This window comes from Ovis aries, chromosome 9 (genome assembly GCF_016772045.2).
Source record: "Ovis aries strain OAR_USU_Benz2616 breed Rambouillet chromosome 9, ARS-UI_Ramb_v3.0, whole genome shotgun sequence".
NCBI lineage: Eukaryota > Metazoa > Chordata > Mammalia > Artiodactyla > Bovidae > Ovis > Ovis aries.
The window spans coordinates 33,666,041-33,681,424 of NC_056062.1; the positions used below are offsets into that span (position 1 = coordinate 33,666,041).

The 15,384-nt window shown below is 38.1% G+C and overlaps 1 protein-coding gene across 2 annotated transcripts in view; it reads left to right on the plus strand.

Annotated features, from left to right (window-relative positions):
- The window catches only part of SNTG1 (syntrophin gamma 1), a 408,779-nt gene that overhangs the window by 370,010 nt on the left and 23,385 nt on the right, over nucleotides 1-15,384 (plus strand). For both annotated transcript variants that reach the window (XM_060393389.1, XM_027973279.3), the window contains exons 14-17: nucleotides 3,374-3,490; nucleotides 4,944-5,015; nucleotides 8,054-8,206; nucleotides 14,202-14,294. In XM_060393389.1, the coding sequence (XP_060249372.1) occupies nucleotides 3,374-3,490; nucleotides 4,944-5,015; nucleotides 8,054-8,206; nucleotides 14,202-14,294 (435 nt within the window). The remainder of the gene's footprint in view (nucleotides 1-3,373; nucleotides 3,491-4,943; nucleotides 5,016-8,053; nucleotides 8,207-14,201; nucleotides 14,295-15,384) is intronic.

The following is a 15,384-nucleotide window of genomic DNA, read 5'->3' on the forward strand; positions in this document are numbered from 1 at the left end:
GACCACTGGAAAACCATAGCCTTGACTAGATGGACCTTTGTTGGCAAAGTAATGTCTCTGCTTTTGAATATGCTATCTAGGTTGGTCATAACTTTCCTTCCAAGGAGTAAGCGTCTTTTAATTTCATGGCTGCAGTCACCATCTGCAGTGATTTTGGAGCCCCCCAAAATAAAGTCTGACACTGTTTCCACTGTTTCCCCATCTATTTCCCATGAAGTGATGGGACCAGATGCCATGGTCTTCGTTTTCTGAATGTTGAGCTTTAAACCAACTTTTTCACTCTCCACTTTCACTTTCATCAAGAGGCTTTTGAATTCCTCTTCATTTTGTGCCATAAGGGTGGTGACCTGCAAATCTGATTAGGGTAATATAATTCATAATAAATAAAGTTTTACCTCGTTGTAGCAGCCCCAGAATAATAGGGCAATTTAACTATATTTGTTGGAAGACTTTCTGCTTGTAAAACTCACAAAATCTATTATTTTTAAGATGGATTTGTTATAAGACTTTTATTAATAGTACACATTATGTGCTATTTTTAAAATGAGGTTTCATAAAATATAGTACATGTACAGAAATTTCATAAGACATAGATGCACAGCTTCATTATTCAAAAGTTAAAGCCCTGTGTAATCACAGTCTAAGTCAAGAAAAGTGGGTTGTGCTCAACTTAGATTCTGTCTCCCCAGTGTGTCCTTCCCACTCATACTGGGTTTGCATCCGTCTAAAGTACTGTCCTGACAACTGGGTAATGATTGTCTAGCTTTGCTATAGGTCTTCGTACCCCAACCAGGAATGCATTGCAAACTACTCCTGTAGTTTATCTGAATCAAGGTCATATATGTATATAATGTGTGTAAATATAGTTGTGTACCTGCTTTCTTTCAGTTCACATTGTGTTCCTTGACATTCACTTACATTGTTCTGTGTGACTACAATTTTCCTTGCTGTATCCTCTTCCTTTATGGTATCACAGTTTGCTACGGTGTTTGTCTACAACATGCATTGGAGGGCACACGGTTTATCAGTGTTTTAAGCCACATGCACGTGGTTGGGACTGAGAATAATGCCATAAAGAACACACTTGCATGTGTGCAACGGGGCACAGGTGTCCACACTGAGGTGCGTCTATATTAGACATGAAGGATCCAAGCCTCGCCAGCGGTATATGGGCTTCTACGTTTCTAGTCCCCTCCCTTCACCAAAATGTGACATTTCCTGTCTTCTTAGCTACAGCCACTCTGGGAGATTTTACACAGAAATGCGCAAGTTTTAAAACTGCAATGGTTTCAGGTCTTATATTTAAGTCTAATTGATTTTGAATTGATTTTTGTATACAGTGTGACATAAAGGTCCCATTTCATTCTTTTGCAGGTTGATATTAAGTTCTCCTAATACCATTTATTGAAGAGATTAGCCATTCCCCATTTCTCTCAAAGATTCAGAGACCATGTATGCATGGGTTTATTTCTAGATGTTCTATCCCATCCCATTGGTTTACATTTGTTTTTCTTCTGGTATCTTATTCTTTTGATGACTGTTATTTTGCAATACATTTGAAATAAGAACATGCAGTACCTCTAGCTTTGTTCTTCTTTTTCAACATTGATATGGCTATTCAGGGTCTTCTGAGGACTTAAGGATGATTTCCTGTGGACTTTAGGATGATTTCCTCAAGAAACCACAGGGATTTTGGTTGGGATTCACTGCAATGGTGGCCACTTTGGATGTTACAGATCTCTTAAAATATTAATTATTCCAATCCATGGATGCAGATATCTCACTATTTATCTGTATCCATAATTCCCTTCATTAAAATTTTGCAGTTTTCAGTGTACAAATATTCTACCTCTTTGGTTAATTCCTAAGTATTTTATATTCTCTGTAGCTATTATGAATGAGATTGTTTTCTTAATTTCATTCAAAGACTGGAGAATGAACCCCTTCAAATAAAAGTTAAAAACAGCAAAAGGGAACAAGATTAAGGATCAGTGTGCAAATTTATATAGTAATGATTAAATTAACAAAGAAATGAAAACAAAGAAAGGGTTTAAATCACATTTTAAAGCAGGTAAAAATTCCCCAAAGTTTTAAAATACCATTTCTGTGCTTTTCTATTTCATTATCTAGTATGTTTCACATATTTGTCATAAAAGATCTTAGCATATGTTTTAAATAGTCTGCTCAGCATTGCATTTGTTTGTTTGATGATTAAACTTGATTTAAAAGAAATAAAAATCCACTCTTTTTCTACAATATGATAGCAAAGTAGAGTAGACTATGTCTACTGGGTCTAGTGTTAATAGTTTCTAATACCCACAAAGTTGTCTTTATATTGCAAACAGGGTCCAGTGCAAGTCTGTTTATCACTTTTGCCCCTTCCTGTCTAACGGCTATTTTTATTATCCAGATCTTATTGCCATCCCTTGGTTCCTTCAGAGGACTGTCTCCAGAACCAAAGTCTGCGGAGTCTCAAGTCTCACAGTCCGCTCTCCACATCTGTGGGTTCTGCATTTGTGAATTCACACAACTGTGAAGTGTTGCCCTGTGTTTACAGTCCGCACTTGGTTGAATCCACCAGCGCAGAGCCTGCAAATATGCAAAGCTAAATGTAATATATTGTCACTATAAAATAAAACATACACACTTTCTAAAGCAAAAGAATCTCAACCTAATGGCTGTTAAGGCAACAAACAGCACAATAGATATGTACAGTCTACTTCCGAATGATTTTATATGTGATTCTGAGCTATGGAAAAGCAAAAATTAACTACATTCATCTCCCTGCACTATTTCTCAGATTAAGGACTACTTACTTGTAAATAGAAAGGTATTTTTTTTGTCCCCATAGAGTTAGACAAAGTTAGACTCGTGATACACTATAGGTTAAGATAGTTCTCTGAATATATAAATAAAGCAGTGCACACACAGGTGCTATAATTTTCAGACTTAACCCATCAATGTAAAAATAGATACATAAAGTCATCCCAAATTTAGGTTAGCCTTATTAAATCATGAATAAAAGATAATTTTGCCATGTATGGAATTCTAGGCTGATTGTTGTCCTCATTTTATACCCTGATGTTTATGTTCCATGATATTCTGGCTTTCATTCTTTCTCTTGAGAAATCAGTTATCAACCTAATCATTGGTTCCTTGGAGGTTATTGTTTATAAACATTGATGGAGACACATTATAAAATCTGATGACTGGTTCACACTCATTTATTGAAGGTAAATGTGATTAATGTACTTTTGCAGCAGTTAATCTGACACTTTCATAAGAGAATGAAAGCATCTTGTGGTGCTTTATACACATAAGCCCCCAGAAATGAGGCTCTGTTGACAGATAGTTGTATTCCACTTCCTTGCAGATTGTCTACATGGGCTGGTGTGAAACACGGGAGCAAGACCCGCTTCAGGACCGTGTGTACTCACCCACCTTTCTGGCCCTGAGGGGCTCCTGCCTCTACAAGTTTCTGGCACCTCCAGTAAGTGTTTCTGTTCAACGTCCCTTATTTTTCCCATGTTATCACAGCATAGTGACATCAACTTTACAATGACAAAGAGCATATTAGTAATATATTTTTAAAATAAGGTACAGGAAAAAATGCAAAATAGTCCAAATGTTTCTGAGGATTTCTTGCCAAAGATATATATTCTGGCATTAAACACTGACTTTATAGCCCTTGAGAGACCTAGGATGCATTTCTATTTTGGCATTTCTGCCAAGCTCAATATGTTTATTATTTGACAGGTCTAAGTCAAATAAATCAGTAGTGCTTTTGATAACTTGTAATATCCCGTATTTAATCATCAGTCTTCAGATTAAATTTGGATGATGCCCTGTTGCACCTAAGGTCTTGCTTTTGGAAACATGTACCTTACACAACCGTAGAATTTCAATAAATATTTATCAACTATAAATATTAAATGCCAGACTACTTGCTTACAGGTCTAATAACTACATAGGATCTTGGAATTATCAGGGTAGACTTGTTGTAATGTTTAGTATCTATGTACACATAAAGTTCAAATCACCCAGAAGACAAGAGAGAAAATCATAAATGCTTACACCTTTACACTGGCCCTACTCTGAACAATTTCTTAGGACTGGACAGACAAATACATGTTTAATGCATAAACAAGTCAAACAGCTTCAACATGCTGTTTAGTGCTTCACAATGTTAAGAACTTAGAAAAACTTCTTGATGTAAATGTCTTTCTTAAATGCAAAGCCAGCATTGACACGATGTCCAGTATTCTTTGTGTGTTGAAAGTGGTAAACAGAGAACAGACTATTACATAGTAAAATATGGACACAGTATTTTTCATTTACAGTAACTACAAAATGTTGGCTACATTTCCCATATTAAAATAATTAACTCCCCTCCAAACAACACTTTTAATTTATGTAGAGATAAGGCACCCCACTCCAGTACTCTTGCCTGGAAAATCCCATGGACCGAGGAGCCTGGAAGGCTGTAGTGTATGGGGTCGCTGAGGGTCGGACACGACTGAGCAACTTCACTTTTACTTTTCACTTTCATGCATTGGAGAAGGAAATGGCAACACACTCCAGTGTTCTTGCCTGGAGAATCCCAGGGACAGAGGAACCTAGTGGACTGCTGTCTATGGGGTCACAGAGAGTCGGACACGACTGACGCGACTTAGCAGCAGCGACGTACACACTACTTAAAATATGTCCAGACACCGAGCAATGGGAAGTTGTTGCTTATAATATGAAATGCCTGCTGAAAGAGGAAGAGACACAGTGTGAAACTGGGGGGAGCAGAGGCAGAAACACAGCATGAGGAAAACCTCACAGCTCAGGCTGCCTTGCCCGCGTATGAGAACTTCATGGGCGCACCGTGGGTATTAATAGAGCAAAGCAGCGGCCATCTTTCTAAAACACATGATGAGCTCTTTTCTCATCTTTTCAAGGTGACCACGTGGGACTGGACCCGAGCAGAGAAAACTTTTTCAGTTTACGAGATCATGTGTAAGATCCTGAAGGTAGGACCAAAAAGTGGTGTTGATTGTAAAGGCTTTGCTTGGCCAGTTGGGGTCCTGGGTTCACAGGCAGTTTATGAAAATAAACATTGCCTGGATATGAAGGAAAATACGAGGTGAAGACATGGAAAAGAAAAATACATAAGAGAAAAGATAGAGTGGTGAGAAATGCACATCGACTTAGATAAGTCTTAAGCAGATTCCAAGGTCCCTCCGTGGGAGAGGGACACAAGGGGAAGTTTGTCGGGTCCTTGGAGGATGAAGTAGAAGGTCAACTGGAGAGTCTGACTTTAAGCTTCGGTTATTACCAGAGTTGTATTTGCTGTGTAAAATGCAGAAGAGAAAGATCTGAATAAGACTTGGAATTAGAGAATGTAGAAAGTAAAAAGGTATATGCAAAGAAAGATGTGTGTGTGTGTGTGTACACACACACACACACATATGTAATATGTTTAAGTCTCACAGTTACATTGTTTCTCGGAGTGTAGAGCTGCATATTCAGCTATCATAAACCAGTCACACTTCTGTGCTGTACACAGGATTGTTGCAATAGGAAGTCCCTGAGAATTCAGTAAAATTCCAGATAGCTTTTGTATCCATTTTGCTAGTTGTTTCTTTAGAATGATGTCAACTTTTGCAATTGATAGTATTTCTTAAAGAAACTCAGCCACACACTCTGAGCACTGTCTGCTTTGTGTTACTTCTCCTTTGCATACTTTAAAGAATGTGTGTGTGTGCTCAGTTGTGTTGGACTTTTTGCGACCCCATGGACTGTAGCCCACCAGACTCCTCTGTCCATGGGATTCTCCAGGCAAGAATACTGGAGTGGGTTGCCATTTCCTTCTCCAGGGGATCTTCCAGACCCAGAGATTGAACCCCCCTCTCCTTCATTGGCAGGTGGATTCTTTACCACTGAGCCAGCCAGGAAGCCCTGTTGTTGAGGGGGGCAGGGTTTTTCAGCCAGGACCTTAACAGGTTATTTTCATCTGGCTATATCTTATAAACTATTTTTATTTGTACTACTTCTGCAAAAGATTCTATTTTCTAAAAAGGTGTATTAGGAGACTGAAGAACAATCTTCACATACCAAGTATTAAAAGCTGAGAGTAGGAATTTTATTCTTTTTAGGAACTATTTAAAGGGAGGACTTTGGATTATTTCGTAAAGGCAGGGACAAATAACTAGCCATGATTCTGGCTGTTTATGACCCTTCAATGCCCACATTTTTAGGAAGAGGTAGTACACTTCTCCCTGCTGGATGGATATTTGTCCTAAAAACCATATATTCTTTGGATTTCAAAGCATGGACTTGATGATTCTTTTTAGTATGATGTAATTATCCTCTGAAGTAGAATATTAGATTAGAAATCTGAAGATGAATCTTATAGCTATTAATTAAAACCATTAATCTCAATAGGCAGTATTGAAAGTCAACCCTGAATAATATTATAAGAAATTAGCATTATTGTTTTCATGTGTCCTTTGTTTGTTTGCTTTTCTAGTGCTAGTTATGGTAATTTATTGTAGCAAAGCTTCTGTTTGCTTCATAACAATGTCCTAGGGGGGGAAATGCTGATATCAATCAAAGTAATAATGAAAACTGATTCATTATACTAAATAAGAAATCAACAATGTAAATCAGAGATAAAAAAGCTTCTTTTGATAATCATATTTTGTTTATATGCTGTATACTTTTTTAAAAGTTTAGGTATAAAGCATTTCTCCCCTTGAAGGTAGGTATGCAGCATTGTCCGTGAGGGCTACTTGTCTCTACTGGAACTCTACTCTTTTTAAGTAGGAATTTCCTCCAAGTTTCCTGTCAACAGCTGAATCTAAGAGATGTTAAGCTAGTGAAGGAGTACAAGCCAGGCCGAGTGGCTAGATTTCAACAGGGGGATCCTTATCCAGGCTGTGACAGAGGGCAGGTTGGAAGGCAGAGGGTCCGCCGGGGTCCTGATATCCCCCTTCCCCACACCCCTTCGGTTAGTGAATATATGAATAATAATTTAAAGAATAGATAATTTTGAAAATAATTATTCCAGTAGGTATTCAGTGACATTTTATTAAAAAAGTAATTTCAATATCTTGGCATCTCCTGTAGCTATAAAAATGGAAATACTTGCGTTCATGTATATTACTTTCACCTACTCTTGATGAATTTCTGCAAAGCACAGAAGAATTGAAATTTTGTAATTGTTGAGTTAATATCATTGAAAATGCATGCTGTTTTCCCACATTGGTCATATTGGCTGAAAAGGACACAGTTTTTTTTCATTTTGTGATGTACAGAAGCAGATTTATAACACTGAGTCATTTCCTCAACTTTCTCTTCTACAATTTTTTGTCAGTTCTTAGCTGCATTCTTTTCACCTTGTAACATCCCTGAAGTTGCTTCGCATATAGATGTGTGACCATATTAGTTGAAAACTTCTACTAAGATCAAGAAATTGCCATGTCAAAGTCCTTTTGACTTAATGAATTACAGTTATGTAAGTAAGGGCAGCAAGTAAGGGAAATGTGTAGCTTTTAAAAAGCAGTAAAATTTCTGAAACATGTTAGACTCAGTTTTTTCATGTCTCAGCTAATAGAATATTCCCATGATAGTTTAAGGATTATAGAAATCAACTCAGTAAAAGATACCATGCTTATAATCGCCTTAAAACTTATAAATTACATTAATAAGTATTGCTTAATCTCATCATCTTCACAGCTCTGGAAGGAAAAAGGAGCATTGTGTGTTATCCACCTGTCCAGTGAGAAATGGAATCTCATGCAGTCAATGCTTTGATAACTACTCTTGCTAGGAAGAGTTGAAGCCAGAAATTCTTCAGTGTCAGTTCAGAAAGGAAATGTGTCAGTTATGGACTTTGAGGACTGGAAATTGTCCTCTGTGACCATTGTAATGAAGAATTAGTGATTTCAGAGGGTAGAATCCTTGTTACTACAGCGTCTCCACCACACAGTGGTCAACACTGACCCAGGGGTGACTGGGTCAGTAGCTCAAGTATGTGCCAGTCTGCATAACTCCAAGTTTCCATCAGGACAGTGACCTGCTGGACCGGCGGAGACACTGCTTCACTGTGCAGTCCGAGTCTGGGGAGGACCTGTACTTCTCAGTGGAGCTCGACTCTGACCTTGCCCAGTGGGAACGAGCCTTCCAAACAGCAACCTTCCTGGAGGTGGAGCGGATACAGGTGAGGGTCTGTGAAAGCAGAGGACCTGTGATCCCCAGGATGCATGACCCCTCCCTAGAGTTCTGATATAAATTCAAGTGAACATGAAAATCCAGTTCTGTGAGGCTCAAATGTTCAGTCATTGGCCATTGTTTAAATGAGGTGCAACACAACTCTGAAAGCATTTTAATTTTTCTATAATTTGATCTTTCTAGCCTATTTCCTACCACCCATCAAAAACACCTTTCTAAATTTAATTAGAATCTTGCTGTTGTTGTTCAGTCAGTGAGTTGTGTCCGACTCTTTGCAACCCCATGGACTGCAGCACTCCAGGCTTCCCTGTCCATCACCATCTCCTAGAGCTTGCTCAAACTCACGTCACTGAGTTGGTGATGCCATCCGTCCATCTCATCCTCTGTCATCCCCTTCTCCTCCTGCCTGCAATCTTTCCCAGCATCAGGATCTTTTCTAATGAGTTGGCTCTTCACATTAGGTGCCCAAAGTATTGGAGCTTCAGGTTCAGCGTCAGTCCTTCCAGTGAACGCTCAGGACTGATCTCCTTTAGGATAGACTGGATCTCCTTGCAGTCCAAGGGACTCTGAAGCATCTTCTCCAACACCTCAGTTTAAAAGCATCAATTCTTTGGCACTCAGCCTTCTTTATGGCCAAACTCTGACATCCATACATGACATCTAAAACAGAAATGTTCTTACTTTAATTAATTGTTTACAAAAGCCATTTCCTGGTCTCCAATCACAACCACTTAATTTCCAGCCAGAATGATTTTATTCACTCACAAGTCTCTTTCTTGCTGGAAAGCCTTGTATTCATCACTACCCTCCAAAACCACACAGATGAATTTGAAGTCTTCTCAGAGGTCACACCAGGGAGGACGATTTTCCTGACTCCCAGTCTGCCCTGCCATGTGCCCACCACTGTTCCTCCTCATCGGTCCTATTCAAGCTTGCCCCCAACCACCTCCAGAATGCAGTATCTCTTTTGTCTTTTTCCGTAGGTCTGTCCACACTCTGCATGAGTTGGAGTGATCTGTATTTGTTTTTCTCACACTGAGTTGTAGGTTTCTGGGAGTATTTTATTTCTCTACTGACTGAAGTCAGTGCATTTTGTACTCACAAGTAATCAGCAGGTGTTTACTAAACTTTATTTCTTATATGTGAAATGTCTGATGGCAACAACACATCATTATTATCTGGATAGTTGCCTGTAACAATGGACCTGGATGCATACTTTTCCAATTACATTGAACTGATTTGTGACATGTATTAATTTTTTTCTGACTACAAATTTTTATATTCAATCCATCAAGTCACAACAATGTGACATGACAATCAGGGGAAGAGACAAGGAGAAGACTCATTTATCATTTTTTCATTGCTCAATTAACATTTTCTAATATTTTGCTGATATGCATGTATCTAAAAATGTTAAAGTAACTAAGACATGTTGTTTCAATAATCTACTTGGATAGAACCTCAATTTAGTAAATAGATTTTTCATATCAAAAGTGGAAAGATGAGAAATATCTTAAATATTATTTTATTAATATTGTAAGTGTCAACCCCTAAGACTATTTTAAAGCATTTTATGAAGCTGTATAGGAGTTGACTTTTTTTAACTTATTTTGATAGTTTTAGGTTTTCCTTATTATCATTTCGCTGGAATATTACACTTCACTTGGAAACAAATACACAGCAATTTCTACTTGCTGGTTTCAATTTAAGATTTTCAAGTCTCTAATGTTTAGAAATGAGATAGAGATAAAATTGTGTTGTTTCATTCTATTTTACTTTTTTTAAACTTGGACCTCATATTCTATAAGCTGACGTCCTGAGCAATGCATTTTTTTGACTGGCACCTTACATATTCACAATAGGAATTTAAGATGCATATATAAGTGAAAGTAAAATAGTTAATGTCTTTTTAGCTTTTTGTTGTTTTGCGCATTTTATAACTTCCCCTTGTGTGCTCCACCAGAAATAACCAATGACTGGTCACTGTGCATCTGTTATTTTCAAAATTCAAGCATGTAAAAATATGTACATGAAGAAGTTTATGTGTTTTACTCTTATTTCCTAGTATTTCCACTTCAACTAAAGTTGATAATTAAATGAAATAAAGAGGAGACACGTCTCATTGTGAAACAGGTGTTTCGTTGTTGTTCAGTCGCTCAGTCGTGTCTGATCCTTTGTGATCCCACGGACTGCAGCACACCAGACTACCCTGGCCTTCACGTCTCCTGGAGCTTATTCAAACTCATGTCCAGTGAGTTGATGAATTACTAAGAATTAATAAATTATGTTTATTTTGAAATCAGTTTTCATTAAGAAGACTGCATTTTAACACTTTCTACCTTCTAATCTATTCCTTTATCTATTTAAATATTTTCTGATCACTAATGTACTTAGTATTCATGCAAATATCTATATATTTATTTAATAGATAATTAACTGTTGGAGATATTTCTAAACATCCTAATTGTCATTTAAATTAGCATCTTAAAATTTAACCATACTTCCCAGGGTGACAGAAGAAAATGTAATGAACATCAAAAATTAACATTTTATATTAATCAAAATATGACAATTTATATGAATTACAACTTACATTTCCCTAGTATTCAAAGTACCACAATTAAGCCTAGTTAATTTACTGTTATTTTTAGTTTTTATTTGTACAGTTTTTGAAACATTTCCCCAGAGTAAGTGAATAAAATGGTAAGGCATGGATAATTATTGTTTACTTTACACTAATTCAATCTAAAATAATACAGCCTTTTTAAAATAAGGCTTTCAGTGAAGTGTATAACATTCAAAAATTGATTTCTCTTGAAGTTATTTATTTCAGACTTTCATTGTGTTTTTTATCCACTATAGACATTTAGCTGTCATCCAAAAGGGCATATGAAAAATAATTTTATTTTTGATGTATCTTCAAATGTTATGTAATAATATATAAAATCCTGCAAATTAATATATAATCATTATATATCATAATTATATTACATATAATCATACATAATATATAACAAATATATCGTCCCTGTAGAAGGGGATGGCAACCCACTGTTGTATTCTTGCCTGGAAAATACCATGGACAGAGGACCCTACAGTCCATGGGGTCACGAAGAGTCCGAAATGACTGAGCAACTCACACTTTCACTTTTTTCACTTTCATATAATATATAATTTACATGATTATATATTTACAATATATAAATATATATACTGCAGATGGTGATTGCAGCCATGAAATTAAAAGATGTTTACTTCTTGGAAGAAAAGTTATGACCAACCTAGATAGCATATTCAAAAGCAGAGACATTACTTTGCTAACAAAGGCCTGTCTAGTCAAGGCTATGGTTTTTCCAGTAGTCATGCATGGATGTGAGAGTTGGACTGTGAAGAAGGCTGAGTGCTGAAGAATTGATGCTTTTGAACTGTGGTGTTGGAGAGGACTGTTGAGAGTCCCTTGGACTGCAAGGAGATCCAACCAGTCCATTCTGAAGGAGATCAGCCCTGGGTGTTCTTTGGAAGGAATGATGCTAAAGCTGAAACTCCAGTACTTTGGCCACCTCATGCGAAGAGCTGACTCATTGGAAAAGCCTTTGATGCTGGGAGGGATTGGGGGCAGGAGGAGAAGGGGACGACCAAGGATGAGATGGCTGGATGGCATCACTAACTTGATGGACATGAGTTTGAGTGAACTCTGGGAGTTGGTGATGGGCAGGGAGGCCTGGTGTGCTGCAATTCATGAGGTCACAAAGAGTCAGACACGACTGAGCGACTGAACTGATATATGTATATATATTGATATATAATTAAGTGCAAATTTAACTTTTCTAAGAATGATAATTTTTTGCACTTTTCTAGCTGTAATTCAATTTTATTATGAAATAAACAGAAATTAAACAATAAATCAAATATTTCCATATTCAAACATACAAGTATGTTCATTATATGTTTATTAAGACTATAATCATAGAATAAAACTTTTAGGGGTTTCAACTTATATCATCTGTTTTAATATAATTATTATTGAAGTAATGTAATTTAATTCACAATTGTGTTCTTAATAAGATAACTGTTAATGCTCTCTATTGAAGGTGTTTTCACTTGGCATGTATTTTTTAAATAATGTCATTTGAAAACAGAAAACAATCATGTATAGTTTAGAGGAAATCAGGCAACCTTGGATGCTCCTTATATTTGATAGTAGTTTTAATAAAGTGACAATGGTTGGATGCAAGTATGGAAGGTGCTCATGTACTAAATAAAATTACACCCCAAAATCAATTTGCTGTGCTTTGAGTCATTTCTGACTCTTTCTAACCCCATAGACTGTAGCCCACCAGGCTCCTCTGTCCATGGGATTCTTCAGGAAAGAATACTGGAGTGAGTTGTCATTTCCTCCTCCAGGGGATCTTCCCCATCCAGAAATTCAACCTCCAACCCATGTCTTCTGTGTCTCCAGCATTGCAAATGGATTCTTTACCACTGAGCCACCCAGGAAGCCCCCAAATCAACTTAAAAGACCCATTAAATTTGCTTTTTAATCTACTTTTTTGAAAAACTGAACTTCAAAAGAATAATTTGACATGGTCATAACTTTCCTATGTAAACTGGGCTTAAGCACATCAATATACCTGTCTGGTTGAGGCAACTTGATACATTTGGCCATTGTTATAGTTGGACAGCAGAGAAGGCGATGGCACCCCATTCCAGTACTCTTGCCTGGAAAATCCCATGGACGGAGGAGCCTGGAAGGCGGCAGTCCATGGGGTCGCTGAGGGTTGGACACAACTGAGCGACTTCACTTTCACGTTTCACTTTCATGCATTGGAGAAGGAAATGGCAACCCACTCCAGTGTTCTTGCCTGGAGAATCCCAGGGACGGGGGAGCCTGGTGGGCTGCCATCTATGGGGTCGCACAGAGTCGGACACGACTGAAGTGACTTAGCAGCAGTAGCATAGTTGGACAGAGGAGTCTGGCGTGCTGCAGTCTATGGGGTCACAAAAGAGTTGGACACAACTTAGTAACTCAGCAAAACAATGGTCAGAATGAGGCTCACTTAATGTATCGATACTTTCATATCCAGTATTATAAACACAAATAGGATATAAGGTTGGTAGAGGTCCCTCTCTCTTTCGTCCTCTCTCTTTCCCCTTTGTTTGTTAATTACAAGTATTTTTCATGATTTGAATATCCCACTTCAGTTTGCAATTAAGTGCAAGTAAAACCAGCCTATAACATAAACATGCATCATTTCATATAATCCCCAGTTTGATTTCTTATCTGTTATTCTTTGTATCTCAGCATCTATATTTAACTAGTCTTCCCAAAATATTTTTGTAACTAAAATTATAATTTAGTCTGATCTCAGTGTGAACAATCATTAATTATTGATTTAGAAGAATCAATAAGTTTGCACAAATAATAGGCAAGGGTAAATGTCTTTAGGACGTAACTTGTACCAATCGATGAACATACAGAGATTCTTAAGGTCGTAGTGTTCTTGACCTGGTTAGTAAATATGTTTGTGTGCCTGAGAGCTCTCTCTAATAATATTGATAAAATGACAATAACTTTCAAATAACTCACTTTTAGTTTAATAAAAATGCAGTAATACTTAGCTACAGAATATAATGATTTAATACCACCTTGCCTACACCCAAAAATATGTGTATAGTTTTATTGCCAAGAGAGTGAAGGGCATCAAAGTGGCACAAGGTCAAGACAAGGTCACCTGGAGTAGAATGGGAAACGGAACCCCGCATCCCCCAGGCAGATCCACAACCGTTCAGCTCGTGCTCTGTTAACATCAGGATGTCAGTCAGACCGGCTTTCTTCTACAGCTGTTGCTGAAGTAAAGTCTGCTGTTGTGTTATTAATCATATAAGGAACCTGTCACAGGCAGTATGACAGTCTGGTGAAAGTGGGCTCTTCACCCTGATGTTGGGTCAGTCCCCTGAAAGTAACAGTTCTCTGTTCTGTTCAGTGCAAGACATATGCATGTGTGCTGGAGGGTCACTTGATGGGGCTCACGATTGACTTCAGCACTGGCTTCATCTGCTTCGACGCTGCGACCAAGGTAGGGTACCCCGTCAGCTCAAACATGAGGCAGGCGTCATATGCTGAGAACAACTGAAACTGCTTCCAACTACTGTCAGCAGGCTGCCTGGTGATCAGGTGTCAAACTTTATTAATAGGAGATAAATTATGCCTGAATCTGCTTAGAGAAAAATAGAAGTTTGGATTTTAATAAAACAAATGTTTTACCACAAAACATTACAACATATAAAGTGTTTATACTGGAGCGGGTAGCCATTCCCTTCTCCAAGGGGATCTTCCCAAGGGACTGAACCTGAGTCTCCTGCATTGCAGGCAGATTCTTTACTGTCTGAGCCATCAGGGAAGCCCCATATACACATATATATCCATGTATTATACATGGATGGGCTTCCCTGGGAGGCTCAGATGGTAAAGAATCCGCCTGCAATATGGGAGACCTGAGTTCAATCCCTGGGTTGGGACGATTCCCCTGGAGAAGGGCATGGAAACCCACTCCGGCATCCTTGCCTGGAGAATCCCCATGGACAGAGGAGCCTGGCAGGCTACAGACCATAGGGTCGCAAAGAGTCAGGCACGACTGAGTGACTAAGCACAACACGTACATATATTCTCTTTTACTAAAGGTATGACCTCACAGTAAAGGGAAATTTTCTTCTTTCAGAACAATTTTTTTAAACAAAGTATTCTTCTACTATTTTTCTGAGTCCACATTTCCAATATCAAAAATGGGGAAACTTTTTTTTTTGTAGTTTTATAGGTAGTGTGGGCTTCTCTGGTGGCTCAGATGGGAAAGAATCCACCTGCAATGCAGGAGACCTGGGTTCGATCCCTGGGTTGGGAAGATCCCTTGGAGGAGGGCGAGGCAACCCACTCCAGTATTCTTGCCTGGAGAAATAGCGTAGACAGAGGAGCCTGGTGGCTACAGTCTGTGGGAACGCAAGGAGTTGGATGACTGAGTGACTAGGCACACAGCACAGGTAGTATGTTAGAATTATAGGATGGAGGCTCACTGGTTCTCAGCAAAGGGAGTTCAAGGCAGCCTGGAAGCGTGTAACTAAATCAGTTCAATTCAGCACAGAAAGACCACTCATCCCAAGGTAACTTGTTAT